Source organism: Rosa rugosa, chromosome 1 (genome assembly GCF_958449725.1).
Source record: "Rosa rugosa chromosome 1, drRosRugo1.1, whole genome shotgun sequence".
NCBI lineage: Eukaryota > Viridiplantae > Streptophyta > Magnoliopsida > Rosales > Rosaceae > Rosa > Rosa rugosa.
Genome location: NC_084820.1, coordinates 163,906 through 191,804, shown reverse-complemented (window position 1 = coordinate 191,804; position 27,899 = coordinate 163,906). Strand labels below are relative to the sequence as shown.

The window sequence follows — 27,899 nt, the reverse complement described above, 5'->3', positions numbered from 1 at the left end:
GCCCAAGTTCCCCTTGCCAAATGGTACCTTGATTACTGTCACAGAAACTCTCTACGCTCCTAAGGCAAAATCGCACATATGAATAGCCAACGGATTCCATGCGAAAACTCATGTAGAGAACGAAAATGGGTTCCTTTGCAATACCTCTAACGATTGCGAACAAAGGCGCATCTTAGAGAAGCTTATGTGTCTCTCTAGTGGACTCTATGTCACTATTCGAGCTATTAAATCCAATAAAGTTATGAGAGAATATTTCTTGGATTTAGACACATATTGGCTTTGTCACGATAGGATAGGTCATTATAGTCATGATATGATGATCCGTTTACTAAAGACTTCACATGGACATCTTTTCTCTAGAGCGAAACGAAGCATGAATCAAAAGTTGATTCCTAGACTAAGTGTGACCGCCGCTGCTGCCTCTGGCACCGCCACTGTCCACCACCAGCCTAAGGCTGGCACAGTCCCTATCCATGATGCCATGGTTAGCGTCCATTATGGTGATGGCGCCCAAGGTGATGTTGCAATCACCAACTTTGCTTCAAATAGCGTCTCAGACGCTTAGGCCCAACCAAAATCCTCATTGGTTGCTTCTAAGGCCTCTCGCTCGTTTTACAAAGCCTGTTCCTTAGAGAAATTAGGACTGAGACCGTCCTATACAAAGGATATGAAAATACTCATTTTGTTCTTACATAGAATCCATGGGGATTCTGTGGACTAATTCAACCAACTTGCGGACGTTTAAATATCTCATGATGTTGGTTGACACGCAAACACGCTGGTCACGTGTTGTGCCATTGTCCACCTGTAAATGCTGCTTATGCTACACTCCTAGCACATATCATTTGACAACGGGCTTACTCCCTGGATCATCATATTCAGTCAATTGGATTTAACATTGCTAGAGAGTTTACATCGAAGTCTTTCGATGGTTATTGCACTGGGACTGATGTTGGACATCATATTCCCATGTACACACCTAAATGGTCTCGCGGAAATGACTACAATGGTAGTCCAGACATTGGTAATGCGCACCAATCTCCTTATATCCGCTTGGGGTGATGCAATATCGCATGCAGCTATGCTAATTCGTTTACAACCCACCGTCACTCAATCTACCTTTACGTTACAGCTAGTGACTGGGTACAAGTATCGTTCTTACGCATATTTGAGTGTGTCATTTATGTGCCAATTGCGCGGCCATAACGCTTTTTGATGGGTCCTTACTAGGGCTGGCCTGGCGAACCGAAAAACCGAAGGAACCGCACCGAACCACACTTAAAAACCCGGTTCGGTTCGGTTTTAGGGCATATATATTTACATTTTTCTCGGTTCGGTTCCTGATGAAGTATTATCGGTTCGGTTCCGGTTCTTGTTTTTAAAACCCCCTTGGAACCGAAATACAGATGTCAGTGTATAAGTGGATATAAGGGCCGAGCTTATTTTTGTAAAATAGACCCATTCTCATTTGATCAGGCGCCAACATCCGATCTATCCATTCGATCAAAACCCTAAAATTTCTCTAGTTCTCTCTATCGCTCACTGCCTCTCTCTGTGTGTCCAACTCTCCATTCTCTAACCCAGACGACCAAGACGATCAAAACCCAGACGAGCAAGACGATCGCCCTCAAAGATCGGATGCAGCCCCGACGAGCAAGACCATCGCGTCTTCGATTTGTGTTGGGCTGTTAGCCATCTGCGAATTGGTTGATGCATCCCCGTCTTCGACCTCCATCAATGTAAGTCTGGACCCCAGTCTCATGCTTTTCTTTCACTCCCTCTCTTATCCTTCTCCTTCATCTTCTTCTTCTTCTTCTTCTCTCTTCAAGTTTCAGTCTTTGATCTTTCAGCCGTCTTCTTGAAGTCCGAGGCCAACCCGGAAAGCAGGTGCAGGCGTGCAGCTATTGGAGTCCGAGATCCGACAACTCTGCTCTGCCTCTAAAGATATCTTCTTGCAACAACCCAATTTGTTAGAGCTTGAAGCACCCATCAAGATTTGTGGTATAAAAATTCAAACTTTGTTCTTGTTTGTTTCAAAGTTTCAATTTTTGATGGTTTTTGCTTACTGGGTTTTGTTTACTTGGTTGAATTTGGAATCCTATGTGGTTAATTTGGCAACCCATTTATTCGATTTGATTAGGCAATTACTTGGTCATGGTTGGTACTTTGATAATTCACAAAGATCATATAATAATTTGCTGATACTAGTTTACCGTGGTCTAAATGGATATTATACCAGAAAAGGAACTGTAAGTTTACCATGCACTCGAGCTAGTACTAAAGTGTTAACTCAGAAAATGTCCTTTGCAATCATTATTTTCTTTCTGATACCTAATGAGATATGGATTGATCATACAAACAAAAAGCAGGTCAATGTTTGCCAAAATCTTGTTTTCTCTGAACATTCGCTTTTCTTCTGTTGTGGTTGAATATTATCATGCATTGATATCTGTTTTCTTCCTTTTAATGTCTGCATTTTTTATGAGATTAGTGCTATCTTCTTGAGTTATACGTAGAGAACATTCCTAACGCCCCCAACTCTTGCCTTTTTTTAATTTCGCTGTGACCAAACACTGGCTCTTAATGTGTGATTGAATTTGGCTATTGATTTCTGTGTTCTCGTTTTGATGTGTGGAAATTAAGGTAACAAGAGAAGCTTTGGGGAGATTGAGGACGAAGATGATTTCTTTGGCTCAAAGCAGGTATCTTTATATTCATTCATGGCATTCATTTGGAAATTTGAACAATTGTGTGTGAATTGTGTGAATCCATTGTTTCCATTACTATCTAAGGTGGACCTATATGATACAATGTTGCGAAATTTTATTCGTTTTCGATTTACAATTCAGACATTAGGGTTTTTGTGGAAGGCATAACTTAGATGATAGTACATTAGCGCACTTCAACAAACCATTGCGTAAATTTTATCCAACGTAAATGTATAATGTTATAAGAGTAGGGTTTATGGTGGAGTCCGAATTTGGATAGTTTTTAATAGGATATATAGGAAGGGAACTTTAACAAGTTACATCTGATATATGCATTGCTTATCGTTCAGTTATTGTTTAGTCCCTTAGAGAAAGATAGTGATTTATTTACAATGTAGGTTAAAGCAAAAGTCGAAGAAACTGCTCCCGGTGTTCCAACAGGAATGATTTTGTCTCTGCGTGAGAGGTACTCTGAAATCTAGAATGGTTTATAGTTTACTGATCAAACTTCTATACCTTGGGCAGTTGGTTTTGCATTGAATATTCAGGAGGGCCTAAATTGATTATTACAATGAATTTGTTTTGCAGTCTTCAGACCTGTAAGGATGATCTTGCAAAGTGCCAAGTATGTATCATATTTCATTTTCCCTCGTTTCTATCTCTTCATTATCCTTCTACAGTTAGTGATATATCACTCATGTGACATCAAATTCCATCTAGTTGGAAAATCTAATGCTTACTAGTGTGTAATTTTAAAAATCATGTCAAATGTAATTCCTTCTAGTCACATGCTTGATTCATGGCACCTCCTGATGCATGCACCACCATTATATGTGTTATATGGTTGTACCTACATTCTAATTCTTCTCTCATATATTAAATTATGATCTTCTTGGTTACAGATAATGAAATATGATGCTGCAAAATCTGAGGTTCAGAAGTGGCATTCTGCATTTCAGAATGAACCCTTTATAAATCCGGGGACTTCTCCTGGTTAGTTTCACAATATCATCAGTGTTTTCCTTCTTTGCATACCATTATATTATGTAATTTACATTATACTTGTTATTCTATGAGAATCAACTTACCTTTTTTAAAAAAAAATTATCCTAATATCATTGATTTCAGATTTGTTATTTTGTATGCAGATTTGGTATTGAATCTATTGATGGAAGGCTGGAAGCCTTGTTGCATTGGTGAAGAGGAACTGAGGAAGCCATGCTGGAAATGTTTGATTGTTTGCAGTAATGCACTTTGATGAAATATTGATCATTCATGAACTTTTTCAATTTTAGTTGGTTTGTTTCAGTTTGTTTCAATTTTAGTTGGTTTGTTTCAGTTTGTTTCAATTTTAGTTGGTTTGTTTCATTTTAGTTGGTTTGTTTCAGTATTTTAGTTTGCTGCAAATTGATGCAGTTTCAATATTTTGTGTGTTTGACGGTTTAATGCTTTGATCAGTTTCATGCTTTGAGAGTTTGGGAGTTTGCTAGAAATTTCTAATTTGTTATGTTGATGTTGATTGTTGAGTTTTATGAGTGAATGGTATTTGCAATATTGAATCATTTGAATGTATGTATGGAAATCAGGAAAACTGGAAGCTGCAGACTAGAAAATGCTGAAAAACAGTTTTTCTGTATGGAAAAACCGAGGAACCGAACTTGGAACCGAAAACCGAAAAACCTTCACAGGACCCGAACTGATCTTGGAACCGAAAAACCGAGAAACCGACCCGAATATGGTCGGTTCGGTTCTATATCGGTTCTTGATAAAAAAAAACAGCATACCCGAACCGATTATGTCATCTCGGTTCCGGTTCCGGTTCCGGTTTCTGGACTTGAAAGTGTAGAACCGACTCAGGCCAGCCCTAGTCCTTACAGATGAATTGGCAACTACGTTGGATTTGAGACTCCAACAATAGTTCGCCACTTAATGCCCATGCAAGGCGATCTCCTTACCGCTAGATTTGCGGGTTGTCACTTTGATGAGACAGTTTTCTCATCGTTAGGGGGAGATAAGAACACGGATGTTCAGCAGGAACGACAGGAATTGTCTTGGCCTGTCCCCACTATGTCTCATCTTGATCCTTATTAAAGTGACGAGATCACACATCTGCTGCAAATATGTCTGCAAGGAAGGACGTCCCGACGAGAGGACGTAGCACCACCCAACATGGAGGTAGGCATGGCGCCAACGCCAAAGAGAGTGGCACTCAGGCGTTATAGGCCATGGCTCCAACTAGGATGCGTGGGAGACCCGTGGGTTCGAACGATACTTTGGCACAACTCAATCCTTGGATCATCAACACTCAAAATCCGTCTCATGAGAATCTTCTGGATTATGGTTATCGTTGAGGGACGCCTCAATGTCAAATCATATTCCTGAGAATATAGAGCTCTTTGAAAATTACACTAGTGTACATGAGACGTGGGATAGAAACTCCATCATAATTGATGATGTAGTTGCGCATGAGTTTGTTGAGTCCGATGATATCGAACCACGCTTCGTTGATGAATGAATGCCAACGTAGACAAATTTGGCCTAAATGGAAATATGTGATCTAGCTTAAGTTGGATTCTCTAACGAAGAGGAAAGTTTTCGAGCCAGTGATGCCAACACCTCCTGACATAAAACCTGTTGACTAATGGGTCTTCGTTAGAAAGCGTGATGAGAAAAAGAGATGGCAATCTCGCCTTATGGCGCAAGGCTTCTCACAAAACGCCCTGAAATCAACTACGATGAGACATATTCTCTCGTAATGGATGTCACTGCACTCCACTACCTTGTCAGTTTAGTAGTTTCCAACTAACTGAACATGCAGCTTACAAATGTGGTCAACACGTATCTCTATGGGGATCTAGATACGGAATATACATGAATGTTCATGGTGGACTTCATTTACCCAAGTCAAGTGGCTCTAGACCATGGAGCGCGTTTGCAATAAGGTTGAAACGCTCACTAAAGTGACTACTTGATTGGGAAGGGATATGCCCGCGCGTTTTCATAACAAGTTTCGGATTCTATCGCGGTTCATGTTGGACATGATCTTCTATGGAAGCCCTTAAAGAGTTAAGGGAAACCTGATGTGCTCATATTATCCTATATTTCTATGCCTCTTAATCTTGATTTTTATGTTTAGGTCTCTTTATTTATGATTCATTTACGTCTTTTAGTGTTTTTGTAGGTTTGTTCCGTAGAAAGAAGAAAAGAAAAGCCAAAATGAGCTAAGTAGGATTGAAAGGCGATTGCAATACCATGTTCCAGAATCTGCCTGTGCAGAATATCCAACTTCACCGAATTACTGGGAGTTATCCAGATCGAATCAGATAATGAGCCTTATATCATTGGAAAGCTACGGATGTCTACTTTCTGTAGAATTTTACAGATATCGATTTCGATACTTCTGGAGAAAGTTATGATTATTTGAGTGAAGATAGGTCGGACAGTAAATCTGCTCGGGAGTTCACTAACATTCATGGAGAACTCAAGTTTTGCGATGCAAGATTGTCAATCCTAATGTTTCAAGGAAGTTAATTCAGTTGAGGATTCAATGAGAAACTTATTCCTACTTCTACAAGAGATATTTCAAAGTTTTCCCATTCCAAATGAAGAAATGAATCTAAATCCAAGTTTTACAATGAAACATGAAGCCAAAGATGAGCAGAAATCTTCTCTATATAAGGGAGCACGAATTTACATGAGAAAGGAGTCTCGGGAGCACAATGTAGATGCCTAAGGAGCAGAGACGACTCATCCATCTTCCCCATCTTTTCCCTTCCATTCTTTTTATGTTCTTTCTATGTTTTACTTAGTTATCTTTTGCTAAACCTTTTTCTAGGGTTAAGATGATGCTCTATCATGATTGTTTATGTACTTTGATATTATATTGATGGATTTATAGTTTTTTTATGATGAATTCTTAGTCACTATTTGAATTGATGCTTTATGTTTAAGTTCTTTGATTGATCACCTTAGGGCTTTGCATCTAGTAATTAGAAGATGAATTTGAGGCGTACCTGCAATATAATTCAAATTAGCTTCTTGTGATTAAGAGTTGTGAATTACATTATTGTCGTACCTGATGTAATGGTTTGCATGATTCTCTTGTTCTTTAGAACGTAATGAGTCTTATGTGTTAAATTTATGCCGTACCTGGATAAACTGCATGTTAGATATACGACATCTGCCGTACCTGGAGAGAATCATACACTTAAGGAAAACTATGGTCTAAGTGCCGTACCTGGACTTAGATACGAGAATTGTCATTAAAAGAAATAAAAGAATCTGTTAATTGCATCGAAACATAAATAGGATTGTTAGTGGTTGATTTAGAAACCCTAGGTTTTATCATTATTTGTTTATTTGTTTGCTTCTTTAATTCTCAAATTATTTGTTTATTAAAAAAACCCAAAAATCAATATCTTCTTTTGCTTGATTGTTTATGTGATTTTGTGTTTGGATTAATTGAGTTAGGGTTTACATTGATTATCAATTCTCAGTTGGAACGACCTCGTACTTGCACACTATACTAACGACGATTCGTGCGCTTGCGAGTTTTAATTAAAATTTCACAACAAAACCGCTGAACACTTGAAATCCGATTTTGAGATGAAGGATTTTGGGAGAACACGATTATGTCTCGGTTTGGAACTTGAGCATCGCGTTGATAGATGCTTAGGCATTTTGACAATGTCAAACCTTCAAGCACCCCCATGATCGTCCGTAGTATTGATCCTGAAAATGATCCTCTTCATCTGAAGGATGATGACGAAGATGTACTAGAGGCAAAAGTGCCTTACTTGAGTACAATAGGCGCATTATTGTACTTAGCTCAATGCACAAGACCGGACATCTCATTTGTAGTGAACTTGTTAGCTAAGGTATAGCTCTGCGCCAACACAACGCCATTGGATTGGTGTAAAAGATATCTTTTGATACTAGAGATGTATGACTGATATGGGCATGCTTTATCCCTACAGAGAGATGATGGATTCGAACCCATCACACACCAGGAACGCTGCCACCACTGGCCTGCGTCTTCTATCCTCATCCCAGAACGACATGTGTTTTGGAAGGTTTTGCTGATATTGGGTATCTCTCTTACCCACACAAAGGTCATTCCCGAACTGGTTAAGTGCTCACCATGGGTAAAGACCGTGATATTTTGGAGGTTTACAAAACAGACCCTAGTCGCTATATCTTCGAACAATGCAAAGATTATTGCTCTTCACGAAGTGGTTCGTGAATGTATATGGATTGGATCCATAATTACGCATGTTCGAACAATTGTGGTTTGAAGTCTACCACAGATGAGCCTACGAGCATTTAGAATAATACTGCTTGTTTTGAACAAATGAATTAAGGCTACATCAAAAGCGATAACACCAAACATAATCAGCAACAACAGACTCTCCTCAAGATCAAAGTGAACTAGGTTCAATCTGAGAACAGTGTGGCAGACTTGCTCACTAAGTCATTGCCTAAATTCCACTTTCGAGAAACATGTTGGTAGCAACATTTGCGGAAGTTATCCGAACTCCCATGACCGTAGTCATCAGGGGGAGATGCAGATATCAGGGAGAGATGTCTACATGTACGGTCTCGAAACGTGAAGGATGTGTTGTGCTCTTTTTCCCCTTCGACCGAGGTAATTTTTGTCCCACATGATTTTTGTTACTCGGCAAGGTTTTTAATGAGGCAACGAGAGGAGCACCACGTTTGGGCGACAGAAGGGGGAGTGTTCAAGTAAATCCAGAATATGTGTCTGGCCCAAACTATAGGTTACTTGACCTAGTTGTAATAGGGTTTTGAATTAGAGATATTCTCGGAGATATTCATAGATATCCAATTAATTGTACGATTATTTTTCCTTATACAACTCTGATTCTATGTCTTGTAATGCTCTATATAAAGAGACCCCTATTATCAATGAAAACACGACTCAATTCTCTCCCAATTCAGTTTTCCTTAAACAAAAATAAAATTAAAAAACCCCAGCTTGAGACTTCAGCTCAATTCCAACCTCCCACTAAACCAAACCAACTACTTCTACTCTCTCTCTTTCTCTCTCTTCCAGCGCTCTCTCTCTCTTCCGTTCCCTGCTTCAAAACCCAAGGCATGGCCACTGCAGATCTGAGACCTCCATGATCTCCACCTACCTCAACCTAATTTCCAATCTTTAACATGTAAGCTACTACTCTCTTTCTCTGTTTCGTTGCCCAGAAAATGTGTTCTATTGAAGATTTTGCTTTTCTTGAACCAAAGTGCAGAATCCCATGTTTTCTTTGCACCCAAATAGATGATTTTGATTTTGAATTGTGATTTGGGATTTGTGTGCTTAGAAAATAGATATTTCAGTTATGGGTTATCGGTGAACAGAGAATGAGAGGAGAATTAGTCGATTTGACGAATGATGATAAAAAAAAAATAAAAATAAATCAAGCGCCCAGCGCCCTGCCGACTCCGCCCAAGCCGCCTAACCTCCGCCTAGCTCGTCTAGGCGGGCGCCTAAGAGGCCAGCGCATAATACTTTTGCCCAGGCCAAAATCGGAACAGTACGCCAGCGCCCTGGGTCGTTTTTTAGAACCTTGTGGTCATATATGATTCTTCTATGTATTGTAATTGCTCTAACAAATGACAGGACCCGCTCCAGATTTCACCCTAAAATCCGAAGTGGCCCTGCGGGGCCTACCTTAAAAGAAATTCTACCAAAAATTTGGCAGAACTTTCCCTAAAAATGGACTACCAAAAACCTGTAGAAAGACTTTTACACTTCTAAACCATCCATTCTTATTCTCCTGGAGCCACCTTGCTCCCCAAATCACAACATTCTCCAATTCACATTACACAATTCCCAACTTAATAACATTAATTCCACGGTTATCAGAGCAATTCTAAAACAAAAGGTATAACAGAATAAAAAGTAAAGAGGGTAAATGATCAATAAATCCTACAATGCGGAAGCAGTGACAACTATGCCTCAACTCCATGTACGCCCGACCTCAACTAATCTAGCCTGCAAACTGGGCATTTGAAACCGAAGGGCCCAGGGGAAAAGTATTGAAAACACGTTAGTGTGAGTGGACAAAAATAAATAATTAAGATGATTTAAATGAAGCAAACTTGAATACTTTCCCACTTATTTAAATTTATAAAATCTCGATGCATGCAACGTTTATAAAACATATTTCTTTAAACTCAAAATCTCGTGAAAACATATCAGCCCCGCTGGTTAAGAGAAATCATACTAGCCCCGCTAGTCAAGTAATAATAGGATATGGGGAAGAAATATCACCATAAGGGTAAAGGAGCCCCTTAGGCTCTACCTACCCTCGACTGCCACTCACACATAGATTGTGTGAGGATGAGAACTAATAACCTCGACTACCACTCACGTGAGGAGGAGAATAAATCACCTTGACTGCCACTCACAAACACAAAGTAATTGAGGAGGAGACACAATCCGAACGACCCGAGTATGGTGAGGAAAACAATCGAAAACTAGTAAATCCATAAATCCATAAAGCTTCCCCAATATCTCACGAGAAAAATAAGTATATTCCAATGACGTGGCCCCGCACGCCAAAATATTCTCAAAATCATAACAAATAGGCGAGATCAAATTATAAATTGTAACTCAGAAACAAAACCAAATCCACAATCATCAATAAGGCATTCCCAATGCCAAAACCAAAAGTCGATGAGTAAATAAGAAAAATATCTCCATCGAAATCTCATTTCGAAAATCTTTTAAAAATCTCAAATCGACGAATAGAAATATAATATATAATTCTAGAAATCACAATGGAAAATAATTCGTCGAAAAATCATTATAAATTGAAAATTCAAATTCGAGCGTAGAAAACTCTCGTTCTAAAATCATGATGGAAAATCCGATCAATATACCAAATATATATTCCAAAACTAAAAATAATATGCTCGACAAAATATTATGATAATTAAATAAAGCATTAATTCAAGAAACAACGCATGCATCAACATTTAAAACAAAAGTCCACTCACAGTATATGGCTAAGCTTGCCGTTCATTCAAAGTTTCCCCGTGTCGTTCCTCCTCACGTCCTGTATAATATAAAGCTCGTAAATAAATAATTACGGGACGGAAATCTAAATTTACAATAATTATATGTCGAAATTCTAAACGTTTCCCTTAACCTCAACTCCTTCAATTCACTTAGGATTCCATCCAAACTTCATCAATAATTTCTATTTGTCGATTTACAAATTCTAAAGTAAATTCGAGAGAAATGCGACTGTCGGATTCTCGTAAATCGATAACCGAAATTCTAAATTTTCAGGAATTTATAATCGATTCAAAGCTTCCCCAATCTTCACCAAACTTCATATATAAGCTCTACAACATTTATAGGATTTAATAGGCTAAAAATTGAAACTAAAAAGCTGCCCTACGCGCCTCAACGCGCGACCTACAGTGGCAGCGCGTGGGGTTCACGCGCCACCGGCCACCACCTCCGATGGCCACCAAATTTTGGCAACACCACCTACTCAACAAACCCAACATTTTTCCCAACTACAACAAATTCCAATTTTACCTTGAAGACCTCCAATTTGACCGTTGAACACAAGCCCAGAAATTTCAAAACCCTAGTTTCGAAATTTCTTCGATTCTGTCTCCACACTACAAATCGAGGTAAGAGGCTTGGGGGGAAATGATCCACAGCTCACGGCGCTCCGATTAGACCCGGTTTCATCGCCGGAGATGGCCGGAATTGGGAGAATTGCCAGAAATTGACGAATTGCTACAGTGATCTTCCATAGCTCGTATCTCTCTTCTCCGGCCAAATTGTCGTGAACCACGACTACTAGCGTGTGCGGGAGGAGGAGGCGCGTTGATGACGACTGGTGGCTCGTTGTTTGGTCGTCGAACGACGGAGAATCGACGGAAACAAAGGAGAAGGCCGAAAGGAAAGAGAGAGAAGAGCTCGGTAAGTTTCCGAAAATGGAAACTTACCACAGTAGTTCCCACCTTTTATAGAAACTTACTATGAACAGTAACTTTCGTATTTCGCTCATAACTTTCGCATACGAACTCCGATTTTTACGTACCACATATGCACGCGCTCGGTTTAACGTCCTCTACAATTTTCATGAAGAAAATTTCCTCAAATTTTGACCCGATCAAAAAGTCGACTTTTAGGACCACTAAAAGTACCGAAACGACAGTAAAAGTGAAAGTAAAGGTCGTGTACTGTCCAAATGACTAGTAGACCGGCAAGTTCAGGTTCAAGACGTTACAACAAAGCTATGATCTTTGGAGATGATGATTGACGAAGATTAGATATAAAAGTGCAGAAATAAAGGATAAATCTTAATTCCTCTCAACTCACAGTTGTTTATCATAATTCCTAGAGATTCTGATTTTCAAAGCCATTGTATACCTTGTAGTTTCTGTATCTAACAGTCATCTTCTTTATTTTGGATTTATTTTGATACACTGCAATTTATTTTTATTCCAATCTCAAGTGATGATGGTTTTAACAACCCAGATATTCAGGACCTATCTCAAGAACAAAAGCATGTTTAGAGAATTTGATCATGGGATTATTGAAGGGCTTATGCACCAACAACCATTTAGACCAAGTTTCCTCAGTGATTACAAATAGACTTTCGCATACATCTGTAGATGTTGGTGCCGCATGCGACAAGGGCGATGGCGGTATATGAAGATCCATGATGTTGTAGATCAATTTTGGGATTGCAGATTCACAATATTATTTTTGTCAATTTTTCTTAAAAATAATAATATAGCAATTAGTTGCAACTGTAAATCAAAACTAATTGATATAAAAACATGTTAGAAATAATTAGGGATGAGGTGACAAATGCCACATCATTTGGGATTGCAATTTGGTATAGTTTTTTGGGATCTCTAGCATTACTCTGGATAAATCATAATTATGAATATCTACACATAAATATCTAAATATCTAACGATTGATTTATGGAAATATGGTCGAAAAGTGAATCTAACACAAAAGTCATCAATTAGTCTTCATTTTAGTAATCATCAATTTAATAATGTTAGCTAAATTATCTTTTCATATACCACTTATTTCACCTTACAAAACAGCTGATATTATTTAATGTCGCAAGTCGATTTACGTATCATTGGTATGTGGGCAAGTTGTGGCTTGTAGTGGTGGATTTGTTTGCTAAAAGCCTAATAGGCTGTGCTAAGGTGGAGAAGGGAAGTGGGTGGAGCATGGAAGTGGCTGCAAGGAATCCAATCCTTGAAATTCAAATTGAGAATAAAAGATTGAGAGTGGCAAAGGGGGTGTACCAACCTAGCTTTACGAGGAAATAAATTAAGGATGTGAATTGGGAAGAATGGAAGGGAATCACAAGTTGGCTTAGGCCTAGCTCTAGGCTTAGCTAAATAATGGAATTAGAATGAATTGCATATACATTGTATGCATGAATGGCATTTTGGTGGAGGGATGAATGAAGATGCATTAAATTGAATTGAATCCACGAAAAATTCTTGCGTACGGCAGCCGCACGGCCACTCGAAAAATTCTTGCGTACGGCAGCCGCACCGAGTGGCCGTGCGGCTGCCCAATCATAACCCACAAAAATTTTACTTCATTCCGAAAATGTCCCTGATTTTTAAAGGTGAAATACCCAAAATACCCCCCTGCTAAGGGTCTGATTGGTCAGCCCGTACCACGTGTACTTTACGTCTGCCGTACGCAAGACTTTCTCTTGAATTGAATTAGTCAATTAGCCGGTGAAGAGAAGATTAGAGATTAGAGAAGGTCCACATCACATGCCACATGCCGGTATGCCGCTGCATAATGATGCATCTGACATCCATCTCCCTGGCGGGCCTGTTGTCACATAAAATGCACTACACAATCCGGTCCACTTTATGCCATTTGCCCTCACCTCCACTCCATTGTTTTCTCATTATTAATTGACTTATTTATAGGCATCCTTCTTCCTCTTTTCTTTTTCAAATTTTTAAACAAAATTTAATTGTATATAATTGTTCAGATAATAAATAATATTTTATGTTCGAACAATTTTTATATTAACATACATCTAGATGAGACAATTCGAGTTCTTTCTTCAAGTAAGTATCATTTCTCTAATTCAATTATTAAGGTTTTAGATTATGAATTTTTGGTGTTTGTGGTTCTTTTCGGCACAAGTATGAATGTTGCCGGAAACCTCCCTATTTGGTGGGGGCGGCCTCGCTACTTCCCTACTTGTGACGAGGCTGGCCATTGAAATCTCACCATTCGTGCTCCACTATCATTGTTGTTCTTCTTCTTCTGGTCGCTCTTATGCACCTGCGTAAAAAAAATTAGTCCAATGGATTTGAGTGTTGTCTTGAAAAAGATATTGTTGAATAAACTGTAATTGAATGAAAAAAACTCATTAAAAGCTTATGACTTAAAATTTGAATTCTTGGTATGAGTTCTTTGAGTTACGTGTTCAACTATTCTCAGAGGAAAATGAAATTAGAGAGTAGTATAAATAATCAACATATCACCAGTCAAATAAATAAAGCACTTGAATCCCAAAGCAGGTCAAATATATTACTTTTGCTGCCTTTGTCTGAATTAGAATACAGTTTAAGTTATTCTTCATGATAAGTATCATTTCTCTAACTCAATTACTAAGGTTTTACCGTTTTAGAAACTGAATTTGTGGTGTTAATTTGTAGTTCTTTTTGGCACAAGTCTGAATGTTGTCAGAAACCTCCCCATATGGTGGGGGTAGCCTCGCTACTTCCCTACTTGTGATGAGGCTGGCCATTGCAATCTGAGCCTGCTTCGTGCTCCACTATCATTATTGTTATTCTTCTTCTGGTCGCCCTTATGCACTTGCGTAAGAAAATTAGTCCAAATGATTTGAGTGTTGTATTGAAAAAGACGTTGTTGAATAAGTTGTAATTAAATAAGAAAACTCATTAAAAGTTTATGACTTAATAAAATTTGAATTCTTAGTATGAGTTATTTGATTTACGTGTTCAACTATTTATTCTTAGAGAAAAAAGAAATTAGATATCAGTACAAATAGCAAATAATCAAGAAATCACCGGTCAAATAAATAAAGGACTTTGAATCCGAAAGCGGGTCAAATAAATTACTTTGGAGCCTTTGTCTGAATTAGAATACAAGTCTTAAAAGTCTTAAAAGGTAAGATGCCGAAGTTGGGCTTTGTCTAGAGAGAGAAAAGGAAGAGGCCAGGGGTGAAGAACCTGGGGGGACACATCCCTGATTTTCCAAAACCAGCAACTTGCATGTCAGCAAACCCCACTTGATTCTGGGATTCACTGAACCAAACCTTATTTCTCTCTCTGGCTATACATAACATAATAATGAATAATGAATAAAGTACACTGCAACAACCCGGAACCTATCAAAATTCATCCCATAATTCTCCTTCCTTGGATTCATTTTCTCTGTCACTCGCTCGCCCACACCTTTCAAATTAAACTTGTGGTGCATTGAACTTTGAACCAACCAAATTCTGAATTCAGATTCCTCTCATGAATTTAATCTGCCATAGGCCGGTGAATACAGATCATCTTTCACTGATCATCAGAGAAGAAGACAGAGCCTTTTGTGGCTGAAATGCAACAAGCGCACAAGGAGACCTCTCTTTCTTGCTGCCTCATTTGGAAATTCTCTTACCAAGATCACCCAAATCAAGCACGAAACAACAACAGGTATCTAACTCTTTGTGGCTTCTCCTAATTCTCTTCTTCAACTTGATCTCAAGTCCCTAGCTTTTCTATTATTGATTTGTCTCTAAGAAACAAGAAAAGCAGAGACTCTTTATGGATTAAAAAAGAAGAGTAGAAATTTGTTAATTAATTGCAGGGCTCGTCCTTCTTGTCTCTCTGTATCTCTTTACTTATTATGTTGGTAATTAGGCTTGTTTCAGGGCAGAAAGCATAAGCTTTAAAAAGAAAAACTTGCCACCTTCATTTTAGGATTGCTGATCACCGCTAAAGTTGATATCTGAACGGATCGGAGCATGTGTTGTTTGCTGCACCAAATGCATGAGTCTAATTTTAGGATAATTTCGCTTTCAAGTTTTGGTTTTGATTGAACTTTTATCTCCAGTTGGCTTATTGGGGACGGCGTCTCATGGTTTGTTCATTGAGGGATTAGCTAGTGACGTTTTCTTTCGATTTGGGGTTTGGATCTGGTTCACGTGTTTCGTATCTTATAAGTTTGGGCGTGCTTTTGGAAACTGAGGTCTTAGAAGCATCAAGAATCAGTTTGATCCATATTAGCAAAGAGAATTTACGGTTCCTTGTTGGTCGAAATTAATCGAGTCTCTCAGGTTTGGCCAATCGATCACTGATCGCTGTGTTGCCAGTGTTGGCACTTGTTTGCTGTGATTTTGATTTGGATTTGGGGGGAGCAAAGACATTAATAAATGAAATTTGAAGTTCCTGAAGCAGACGTAAGACTTTCAAAAGGCTTTATTGACTTGCAAGCTCATTGTTCAAGTTGCCTTAATATGGATGTCAAAGCAAGACCCCAAGGGGATGAAGGACATAAAATAGAGCATCAGCATTACCATCAAAGATCATCTTTGTATCATCGATCACTATCACACGGCAGAGGTAGTGGCAGAAGACTGCTTCCAGCAAGCTACTTTAGCCTCGAGTCGTTGCTTTTGCTTGTATGCCTCACGGCGACTCTGCTGATCCTGCCGTTGATACTTCCACCATTGCCTCCCCCGCCTTTCATGCTGCTGTTGCTTCCCATTGGCATTCTAGCAGTGCTTATGATCTTGGCTTTCATGCCTTCTAATGTGAGGGATTTGACTTATACATACGTGTAAGTAAAGTAAAATGGTGGTTTCTTTAGATTATGCACATCTTCTTTAGTACTATTAATGTCTTTCTTTTGATCATTATACAATTTTTGTAATTCACTTCTCACTAAAATGTTCAATACAACAACACTTCCTTATGACCTGATTATGATCGAGTCGCTGAAATTCCTGCTTGTAATTCACTTCTCACTATTAGCTCCATGTTAATAAGACATGAATAGATTACATCGTGACAATATCTCCAGACTCCGACACCTCAGATGGTGAAGACTTTCCAGAAATAGGCCGCTGCTAAAACATTTTTAATGCAGGTCTTGTGAGGGGTGATTATTTAATTTCCAGACAGGCAGCATTTGATATTTTAATAATAGGGGGATATACGGCCTTCCTTAGTGAGGATGTGTGCATATTAATTAATATTTTCATTTCGATAATGAAAGTATGAAACATAGATTTCAATACCCGCGTAGTTCATTTGGTTAATTTGTCTATAATGATGAACTCTGCGAATGATTTTTTTTTTTTTTTTGAGGGGAATGAATTATAGCTAGTTTGGAATTGCGGTGACTTTTAAAAAAACTGAATAATCAACTGTGAATTAAAACAGTTTTATGTTTGGTAAACAATACTTTTAAAAGTGTTGTCAATACATAGAATAATTTAAAAGCGTGTTTTGATCGAAAGCAGCTTCTAAAAGTAACATTTTGGTTGCTTCCAAAATCTATTGCTACTTGTAATTTTCAGTTAAAGCTGTTTTTTATTTATTTACCAAACACAATAAAATCTAAAATTTTATGCAAGAGCTGATTTTTTAAAAGCGAAACAATCTCAAACGGAGCTTTAAATTCTTAGATCTAGGAAAAAAGTAATAAAATAAAATAAATAATCAAGTTTCAAAGCTTCCTCCACAAACGTCACTGCAAAACTTTAGTCATGTTAGAAACGGTTTAATCATGCCGCCTTCTTTTTCGGCTGTGCCTTAGCTTTGGCGTTGGCTTCTGGCCTTGCCGACGCACGATGAGTGCAGTCAAACATGATTTTGTTTTCTTATACTTGTCCGGCGCTCAGAGGCTGGGGTCGGGGATATGTGTTTCTCTTCTCCCTTAGTTGCAAGGGGAGACTGCATCAGGGCAGATCTAAGCCTGATACATGGGTGGATCCACGACGATGGGCTTGGGCAAGCAGTCGAGGCACCTCGGGTTGGTGGTGGGTGGAAGGAGATCGATGATCTTTTTAGTTTGATAGACATATCTGCTGTCTGATCCGGAATCAGACAATATAGGTTTAGGGGTGCGATATCCTTATTGGTCCGACGGGGGTGAGGGTTCAACATTGGAGGTGGTGTGGCGGGTGTGGTGGCGCTACGATGGTGTTAATGCTAGTGCGACCTTGGGTTGAGGGAGGGCATAGACTCCTCATTATCTGGGCCTATTGGGCCAAGACATTGTATTTGGGTCCCATGTGGGCTTGTGCTATTATTTTTTTCATTCGTGTTAGTTTATTTGTTGTTTCCAATTAAGTCCCTATCAAAATATGGTAGGCAATAGTGGGCTTAGTCTCGGTGGTCTGCACACTCAGTGTGCCTTGCCTAGCATAGTGAGACAGCTATCTGTTTTAAAATATAAACAACTTTCTAATGGCAAGATAAAACAGAGTGTCGCCGGATTAGATTTCGTGCGGCAACATATTTGGAAAGCTGTGTTATTTGTTTTGATGTTTCTCCCTAGTAGATTTATGTTTCCGTTATGTCACCGCTTTGTCAAAGAAAATAAAGTAGCAAGTTGAGTACTCTTTGCTAACTGGTACATGTTAGAATACATTACTTATTATAATATGGGGTTTAGGCTCTATGTCTCCCCCTTGTGTTCTATGGTTTCATTAATCAAGATTTGAGGGCAGCCACATCGGTCTTCCTTATAAAAAAAATACGGTTTAATCATTCAAAATTGCAATATCATTATATACACACACAAATCGTGAGATGTATAATTTTGACTACCAATTTATTTATTATTAAGTGAGGGCATTCTTAAAAAGTATGAAGAGTGGATGAAGTAATGAAAGAAATAAAACACCAACATGCGGTTTTTTCAGTTAATATGGGTGTGCTTGTGGTTAAGCCCCAATCCAAATTCGAGCCCCGCTGGCAGCAGTTCTGTGTTGGGTCGAGCGATCAGTAAATCTCCTGCGGAAATCCATATCTAGAGGCTGTGGTACAGGTACGTGTCCCACGTCAGTCCTTCATAGTTAAGATTATAAATTTGTCCTGACGCGGATGTGTAGGATATCCTTCCTCTCTCTAAAGTTTTTTTTTTAACCAAAAATAATAATACAAAGTGTGTGACAAAGAAGGTCTTGGGTCAGACAAGAGTAGCTGTGTGCGATGAGTGCCCATTTTATTATGGGTCCTTGACCCAAAGCCCCAAAATGAGTAAACATTATCCCACTTACCCCAACAACAGATTTTTGTTCCCACATACACAATTTCACATCAAATAACCATTTTACCCTCAACTCAATTAAATAATTACAACCACTGCCACTATCACCACTCTGCAATTTGCAGTCTGCACGAACCCGACTCTCTCTCTCTCTCTCCAGACGCCGGACGCCGGAGCTGGAGCCAAAGCCGGCTTTCTCTCTCTCCTCGTCGCTCCACTCTTCGTCGACGATGGTGTCGAAGGTCCAGGAGGCCACTCGTGGCCTTGATGGCACCGACAACCGCTGTCTCCTAAAACTGGTCGACCTCAACTTCTCACCGGATTTCGAGACTCCGGACCGTCAAGTTGGCCGGGTTAATAGGTTTTCAACCTTTCTTCGACGGCGAGGAGCGGACAGAGTCCGAGATCCGGCTTGAGAAGGATTAGTTGTTGCCGGTGGCCCTAACTGACTGGATGTCAGAAGGCATTTTTGCCGGCCGGGTCGACTCGGGACCATCAGGTGGTGAATGTGAGTGGACCGAATGCGGTGGAGCTCTGTTCGATGCTACCTGAAGGCGACGAAGAAGCTTCGCTCGAAGCTACCTCTCCGGTTGAAGCTCCGATCGGACCACAGGCGAGGAACGCAGCTCTTGACGTGGGTGCTCAGAGCATTTTCTGGGTGCCCAAATCATTTTTGTTTTTAAGTAATGGGGCAAAAGGAAATGAAAAAAAAAAATTGAATGTATATTAGGGGCCAATAGACGTCTATTGGAGGGCAATATAAGTTTTGAATTGATGTAATCTCCTTATTTTTTTTCTGTAATTAAACTTTTATTTGTCTAAATTTAGGGAGATTAGTTCCCATTCTGGCGACTGAAAGTCCTATTGGAGGGCAATAGACTTCTATTAGGGGGCAATACATGGCTGATAGACGTCTATTAGGGGCAATAAACTTTTCCGGTGAGGTTTTCAGAAAAAGTCCTGCGGGCAGCGGCCGGTGACCGGAATCCAGCGAAGTCTCCTATGGTTTCTCTCTTCCATTTTCTCTCTCTCTCTAAGTTGGCCGGATTCTCGCGGCCAGTGACCAGGCTCCGGTGAAGTCTCCTATGGTTTCTCTCTTCCATTTTATCTCTCTCTCTAAGTAACAAAGGGGTGATGATAAAATTGTATTAAAAAAAATATAAAAAAATCTTAATGGGGTATTAGTGAATACTTCCTTAGAGTGTTTTAGACTTTTAGGTAAGAGGGAATTAAAAAAACTTAATGGGGTAAGTGGGAAAAAAATATCTAGAAATGGGGTAAATAGACAAAAACATCATGGGGCAGCATTCCAATTGAAGATTGAACTTGGGGCCCACTGTCCTTGGAATCCTGCCATAACTAATTGGAGATTAACAGGAAAACAAAGAGGGGCTGACAAAGTGAATACATATGATAAGAGTAGTCAGATATACAGACCATGATATTTCAACTGTTTAGTTGATACAGCAATGATAGATCAACACGCGCTCCAGAATCGTAGAATATGTTCATGAAGACGTGCAGTAATCTAATTGCATATACGGAAAATTGGCAAATCTCAGCTTTGTCACCTGACCCCGCTAACATGTTATTATCCATTACATATGCCAGATAGTGACGGAAAATACAGAAGCGAAAACCAAAACATTGGGGAGAAATCTTGCTACACAATGCTCGGCGGTTCAAGTAAAAACGGAGGAAGATGGTGCTCCAGAAAAGCCAAGAGCTCTTTGCACTGGCTCACCCCTTCTAAGACCCCACCACCAAGCGCTCTCACAGCTTCAATAAGCTGCCCTCTCAGCCTTTGTGACAACAAACAGCCACCTGCCTTAACACACTCCCTATACAGTGGCAGGTAAGCAATTGTTATCCTCAGTGGGGATGGAAGATCTCTTAAGCAAATTGGAGATCCACCCCACTTTAAAATCCTCACAAGGTTCAGGTAATGTTCTTGTTCTTGTCTTCTTCCTTCCAAGAAGGCTTCCTCGGACCAGTGCTCTCTAAGAAAAGCCCTTAGCTCATGAGCTACTCCCTCATCATCAGACCGAGCAATATTGTCAGCAACAGCATAAGTAGCTGCAGGGTCTCCTAAGAAGTCAGAATGGAGAAGAAATGCAACACCATCAAGAGACCCACCACTTCGTTCACCAGCAGCCTTCAGAATTTCAATGCTTAGTGCTGCAAGAACATGATGAGGAACATGAGGAAGGAGATAGGCAGCAACATCAACTTGGCTGCTAGATGTTGCAGCTGTCAGAGCAAGGCACAGCTCCATGTCTCGGCAACCCCTTTTCACAAACCACTCAACAACCTGCATACAGCCCCTCTCTGCAGCTCTCATCAGAGGGCCCAAGAAGGCTATGGCATTACCCTCTTCCACAAGACATTCCATAGTACCAATTTTGCAGTAGTGAGACGCAAAACCCAACGCCAGGTCAACATCAACATCCAAACTGTTCCGTTGGGCAATCTACCAAAACAAAACCCAGATACCAAACAGATATGAGACAAAAGATGCCACTAATAATATGTCAAAAAGTAAATTTTCAACAAAGATCTTCTTATCAAATTCCCCAAGATTTGATACATATGCATTTCATAGTATCAGATCCGTTTCAACATAATGCGAGCAACAATAAAATTATGTGTTTGTGGATGAATATTTCAATCTTCCAGATCTACAGAAATATTGGTAGAAATACAAAAGGAAAATAATAAACCTGGACTTGTTAATAAAATCTAGGCAATGTTAAAACAAACAATAAGGCATAGATATGTAAGGGAAAAACAGTACGCACCACTAACCCATACAACAAAGTAAACAATAATGATTATAGGCATTCATATAGTGACTATAGGAAAACAGCCATTTATATAATAATTATAGAATCTAATATTATCATCTAATTAAGGTTTATACTAGCCACTGAATAAGTTCTATTAGAGAGTGGATATGAATAAGCATATTTCATTGGTTACAGAAAAACTGTAATGTTTAGCAACAAATGTGTTTCTACTTGGAAAAAAAAAATATATATATATAACTATACATATACATAAATATATAACTTCATTCATAAGAACTTTTGTTTCTACTTGCCCGTTGACATTCTAATTCTCTCCAGTTCTGATTAAGAGTCAGAAAAATCACTAACAATTCATTATATTACACTAAGAAACCACTTCAAGAGAAATGACCTTAACCCATATATAATGGAGATTAAGGGAAAGAAGCTGATAAAGTGTCTAGATCACAAAGTTTTTAAAGACCTTTTGTCATCAGACTGCGCAAAACAAAAGGAAACACCTAGGATTGCTAATCTAGACTATGCCTTTATTCAGCTTCAAGCGAAAAAAGATTCTGCAATGAACCCTTACTGACCTGAGGTTCCTAGGGTTCTTACTTCCATTTTTAGCTTGTGTGGCATTGGCATTCTCATAAACTAGCTCATGATAATGCCAATCTTTTCTCTAAGGTCACCAGATGGTGTGTTATAGTGATATACTTTACAGCCTTTTAGGTTCAAAAGACTAGTATGACAACCATAACATCAAAGTGCTAGAGGAAAAAGTAATATCCAAAAGCAAGGGCAACTTAATATATCATGGAGTTTAGATGAAATACTAATATCACCTGCAATAAGATGCGCACAAGCTCTGTACTCCCAAAACGAGAGGCTTCAAGGAAACACTGATTAACATTGTCTGCACCCCCCTCCACCAGCATACCCAGCAGACCTTGAATTGCAGTTGCTGATATCCCAGATGCCCAGCCAGGATAGAACGAAGTAGAGAAGAGAGTTAGGGGAAAGCAAGCAGCATCAAAGGCCTCCGTGAAGTCTTTCCCAGATAGCTGGTTACCAGCAATATCTAGGAATATCTTAAATGCAGATAACTGGAGTTGAATTTCAACACCTGAACTGTTATTAACTCTATCTTTATTACCCTGACAACGAGAATGGAAGCCTATACATTTCAGAGCCCATTCGGTAAACTTTTGAACCTTGGCACCAGCTTCTGCCTTTAAGACCTCATCTCCATTGCATTCCTGGAGACGCTCATGCAACCTATCAAAACAAAAGGCAGAAATTAAGCAAAATGGTAGGTCATTGAAAGGATCAAGAGAAAGATGCGCATTACACCATAAATAATTCCTTGATATACTCTTACTTGAAGGAAATAAATAAGATGAAAAACGACATTTACAAGGATTAACATTTGTAGGGCCAACTGTACAGAGGTTTTCAACATGATTTTTGCTTATAGAAGGGAACTGTAAATTTGGTTGCTGAGGTCCTATCATTACAAAAGATATCAACACAAATAGTTTCAAGTATCTCATTAACTATAGTTTTGCAGGATTTGTAACAGAGAGATGGTAAAAGTGGAATTTAATCTTGTCATAAAATTGCTACACTTGAGGAGGTTCTTACCTTTGGGCCATTAGAGTGACTGTATCTGCAAGACTCATTGTTCGGCTCTGACAAGCAGAAACACATGAAGCAAGAAATGAAGTCCTCAAGGCAGCTCTTGTAAAGTCATATGCACCATTGACAATGATTTTCTTAATCAACCCCGTTATCCCATAAAGCTCTTGTTGTGTGGTCAAAAACCAAATTGAATCCAGAGTAGTGCACAAAGCATCATTCAGAGTTTGTGGATCGGCTAACAGGATCAGACTCTCTGCAAGTTCCCAATCATGGGAACTCACGGCGCTCTGAAACAAGCGGCCCAATTCAATCCTATCTTGTCTACTGAGCTTTTTCTCTTGCCCAGGTTTCTCCTTCTTCTCCGGGTTGGAATCCATCATGGCAACGCGAGATTTGAGTTTCTTGGTACTGCTGCAACTACAGGTAGTGGACATTCTGGACTCTTTCCTTACAAGGGGTGGTCCTTCTCTAGAAAATACCACATTACTTGCTTCCGCTTTGTCTGATGTAAAACCTTCAAGTCCATTCGTTGCACCATCAATCCCAATCTCTTCGGCTTCCATATCGATATAGACGGGGTCTTCGGAGTTAGTCTCGTCCGCCACCACAATCAAACCACCGTTGCCCTCAACAGATACCATCGTCTCACACACTATGCTCCCCTATTTACTTTGTTTTTAGTTTAGTACAAAAATTAAAAGATAACAAAATAAACGAATAACCCTGTAAACATACCTAGCAAAATTATTGCTCGAAGATTCTAATTCCATCAAATACCAACTGGTAAATGCACAACTGGGAGCTCAATCTCGATTTCCTGTACATGCTGGCATTGAGCAACGATCGAAAACAAGCAGACCGGAGAACCCTTGACAAGCTCAAATCCACCGATCGTAATCAAATGTCAGTAACACTGGAAAACCCTTGAAATCCTCCTTCTAGCGAATCCAAAGGGATTCCAGCAACATACCAGGGATCGAGGACCAACCCTACAACACCCACAACCTCTTTTATCAACAATTCACAATTTCTCTATACAACTATCTATAATCTCAACAGAATCTGTTAGAGATGTGAGGAAAATAGAGAGGAAAGGAAACAGTGGGCGTGTATGGAAAATGAGTGCTTAAATAGTAAGAATCATAAGAGGCGAGGAGTAAAATGAAAAATGAAAAGATATGGAAATGAAAAAATAGGTAGTCGCTACCTCTGATTAATTGTGGTGGAGGAGAGAACTGCTCATCCCAGGGCAATATTATTCATTCTCTTCACTTTTCTTCTTCTCTTCTTTTTTTTTTTTCTCTGTACCAAAATAAGTGTTTTCGTTTTCGTAATTATTGACATTGTCCAATAGTGTATCTCAACGCAATTTTATTTCTAATTTTTTTAAGAGAGGAATCTGCATAATTTTCTTTTGTTCTTTTCATATTTTACTAGCTAAATAGGCTGCGCCATGCTGCACTTTTAATTTTTTCCTTAATTTAAAACGTAATAGATAATTCTCATATATATTTGAACAAATTCATAAATGTTGTAGAGAAACTGAAATTGAGATAAATTTGCTGTGTATTCTCATTGATAATAGGGGCCTCTTTATATAGAGGATTACAATGCATAGAATCTCAATCATACAAGGAAAGTAATCGTACATTGAATAGGAATCTAGATCCTTCTAATTTAACCCTATTACCACTAGGTCAAGTAACCTAGAGTTTGGGCCAAACACAAATTAGGGTTTACTTGAACACTCCCCCTTATGTTGCCCAAACGCGGTGCTTCTCTCGTTGCCTCGTTAAAAACCTTGCCGAGTAACAAAAACTCAATAGGACAAAAATAACCTCGGTCGAAGGGGAAAAAGAGCACAACACACCCTTCACGTTTCGAGGTGAACATGTAGACAACTCCCCCTGATGTCTGCGTCTCCCCCTGATGACTACTATCATGGGAGTTCAGATAATTTCCGCAAGCCAATTCTTGCCACATGTTTCTCAAACGTGGATTTGGGCAATGACTTAGTGAATAAGTCTGCCACATTATCCTCAGATCGAATCTAGTTCACTTTGATCTTGATGAGCTTCTATTGTTGCTGATTGTAGAAGAATTTAGGAGATATGTGCTTGGTGTTGTCGCCTTTGATGTAGCCTTGCTTCATTTGTTCAATGCAAGCAGCATTATCCTCATAAATGCTTGTTGGCTCATATGTGGTAGACTTCAAACCACAATTGCTTCGAACATGCGTAACTATGGATCGAAGCCATATACATTCACGAACTGCTTCGTGAAGAGCAATAATCTCTGCATGATTCGAAGAGGTAGCGACTAAGGTCTGCTTTGTAGACCTCCAAGATATCGCGGTCTTTCCCATGGTGAAAACATAACCAGTTTGGGAGCGACCTTTGTGTGGATCAGAGAGGTACCCAACATCAGCAAAACCTTCCAAAACACTTATATCGTTTTGGGATGGGGACAGGGAACGCAGTCCACCATATGTGGCGTCCCTGGCACTTGATGGGTCCGAATCCATCTTCTCTCTGTAGGGATAGAATAAGCCCATATCGATCGTACCACTTAGGTATCGAAAAATATCTTTAACACCAGTCCAATGGCATCGTGTTGGCACAGAGATATATATAGCTAGCAAGTTCACAGCGAATAAGATATCCGGTCTTGTGCATTGTGCTAAGTACAATAATGCGCCTATTGCACTTAGGTAGGGCACTTCTGCCTCTAGCACTTCTTCATCGTCATCTTTTGGATGAAATTAATCCTTCTTTGGGTCAAGACTACAGACGACCATTGGGGTGCTTGAAGGCTTAATCTTGTCAGTGTTGAAACGCCTAAGCATCTTTTGGGTATAATCTGATTGGTGAATTAGGATACCATCTCTACGGTGCTCAAGTTCTAAACCGAGGCAAAACCGAGTTTTCCCAAGATCTTTCATCTCAAACTCGGATTTCAAGTGTTCAGCGGTTTCCCTTAACTCTTTAAGGGTGCCAATTATGTTCATGTCATCAACATAAACCGCTACTATTCCAAATCCGGAACTTGTCCTTTTTATGAACACACATGGGCATAGTTCATTGTTGACATATCCCTTTCCAATCAAGTAGTCACTTAGACGGTTGTACCACATCCGTCTGGATTGTTTCAATCCATATAGTGAGCGTTTCAACCTTATAGCAAACGCGCTCCGTGGTTTAGAGCCACTTGATTTGGGTAACTGAAGTCCAACTGGGACCTTCATGTATATTTCTGTATCTAGATCCCCATATAGATACGCAGTAACCACATCCATAAGCTGCATGTTCAGTTTTTCGGAAACTACCAAACTGACAAGATAGCGGAACGTTATTACGTTCATTACGGGAGAATAGGTCTCCTCGTAGTCGATTCCAGGGCGTTGTGAGAAGCCTTGCGCCACAAGGCGAGCTTTGTACCTTACAATCTCGTTTTTCTCATTACACTTTCTAACGAATACCCATTTGTGACCAACTGGTTTGGTGTTGGGTGGTATTGGCACAACTGGTCCGAATACCTTTCTTTTCGCTAGAGAATCAAGTTCTGCCTGGATCGCATCTTTCCACTTTGGCCAATCAGCTCTATGTTGGCATTCATCAACGGAGCGTGGTTCGATGTCATCGGTCTCAATAATCTCACTGAATACGCGAATACATCATCAATGATGATGGAGTTTCTTTCCCACGTCCTATGTACACTAGTGTAATTTACCGAGATCTCTACGTTCTCAGGGATATGTTCTGACATTGAGGCGTCCCCCAATGATGTCTCTTGGACATAACCATAATCCGGAACATTTTCATGGGACGGATTTTGAGTATCGATGATCAAAGGATTTGTTTGTGCCTCATTCGCTCTCTTTCTAGGGCGAGTATCCTTCGAACCAATTGGTCTACCGCGCTTCCTTGCGGGACCTACGGCCATAGATGCCACATCATTGCCATGCTGGGCAATGGCGCCATCTCCTGGTGTCACAGGAGTGGCGTGATGTCCAGTATTTGGAACATCAATCCTTGCAGGCACGTTTGCAGCAGGTATGTGTGATCTCGTCACTTTGGCAACATCAGAAATCGCATCAGGCAGAGTGTCTGCTACGTTTTGGAGGTCGATTATTCGTCGCACTTCAAGTTCGAACTGTGCGGTACGGGGATCGAGATGAGACAAAGTGGGGACAGACCACGACAATTCCTGTCGTTCCTGTTGAACATCGGTGTTCTTATCTCCCCCTAACGATGGGAAGACTGTCTCATCAAAGTGACAATCCGCAAATCTAGCGGTAAAGAGATCGCCTGTCAAGGGTTCAAGGTAGCGGACGATCGTTGGAGATTCATATCCAACATAAATGCCCATTCGTCGTTGTGGACCCATCTTAGTACGCTGTGGCGACGTAATAGACACATAAATGGCACACCCAAAAATGCGTAAGTGCGAGATATCAGGCTCGTACCCAGTCACTAGCTGTAA

General features: G+C 39.7%; 2 protein-coding genes and 1 long non-coding RNA gene across 5 annotated transcripts; 2 read left to right on the top strand and 1 right to left on the bottom strand.

Annotated features, from left to right (window-relative positions):
• Positions 1–2,154: 2,154 nt before the first annotated feature.
• Positions 2,155–3,966, top strand: LOC133726846 (FKBP12-interacting protein of 37 kDa-like). The gene is made up of 6 exons (XM_062154493.1): positions 2,155–2,161; positions 2,644–2,702; positions 3,107–3,174; positions 3,234–3,333; positions 3,611–3,701; positions 3,857–3,966. Exons 1-6 carry the CDS (start codon positions 2,155–2,157, stop codon positions 3,964–3,966), a joined length of 435 nt encoding a protein of 144 aa, XP_062010477.1.
• A 9,775-nt stretch (positions 3,967–13,741) lies between these two features.
• LOC133707899 (uncharacterized) lies at positions 13,742–16,432 on the top strand. Its single transcript, XR_009845402.1, has 2 exons — positions 13,742–15,422; positions 15,823–16,432. It is a non-coding gene; the product is annotated as an uncharacterized LOC133707899 (long non-coding RNA).
• Positions 16,433–20,357: 3,925 nt separating this feature from the next.
• Positions 20,358–24,757, bottom strand: LOC133707877 (ankyrin repeat protein SKIP35-like). 3 transcript variants are annotated; one of them, XM_062133347.1, is made up of 5 exons: positions 24,625–24,757; positions 24,153–24,406; positions 23,421–24,079; positions 22,622–23,054; positions 20,358–21,457 (listed from the first exon to the last, which is right to left on the bottom strand). In XM_062133347.1, the coding sequence occupies exons 3-5, from the start codon at positions 24,056–24,058 to the stop codon at positions 20,651–20,653; spliced, it is 1,878 nt and encodes a 625-aa protein (XP_061989331.1). In that variant the 5' UTR covers positions 24,059–24,079; positions 24,153–24,406; positions 24,625–24,757; the 3' UTR covers positions 20,358–20,650. The 3 variants fall into 3 exon arrangements, with proteins under 3 accessions (XP_061989331.1, XP_061989332.1, XP_061989329.1); XM_062133348.1 differs by lacking the exon at positions 24,625–24,757 and having other exon boundaries at positions 23,421–24,069; positions 24,153–24,591; XM_062133345.1 differs by lacking the exon at positions 24,625–24,757 and having other exon boundaries at positions 24,153–24,590.
• Positions 24,758–27,899: the final 3,142 nt, after the last annotated feature.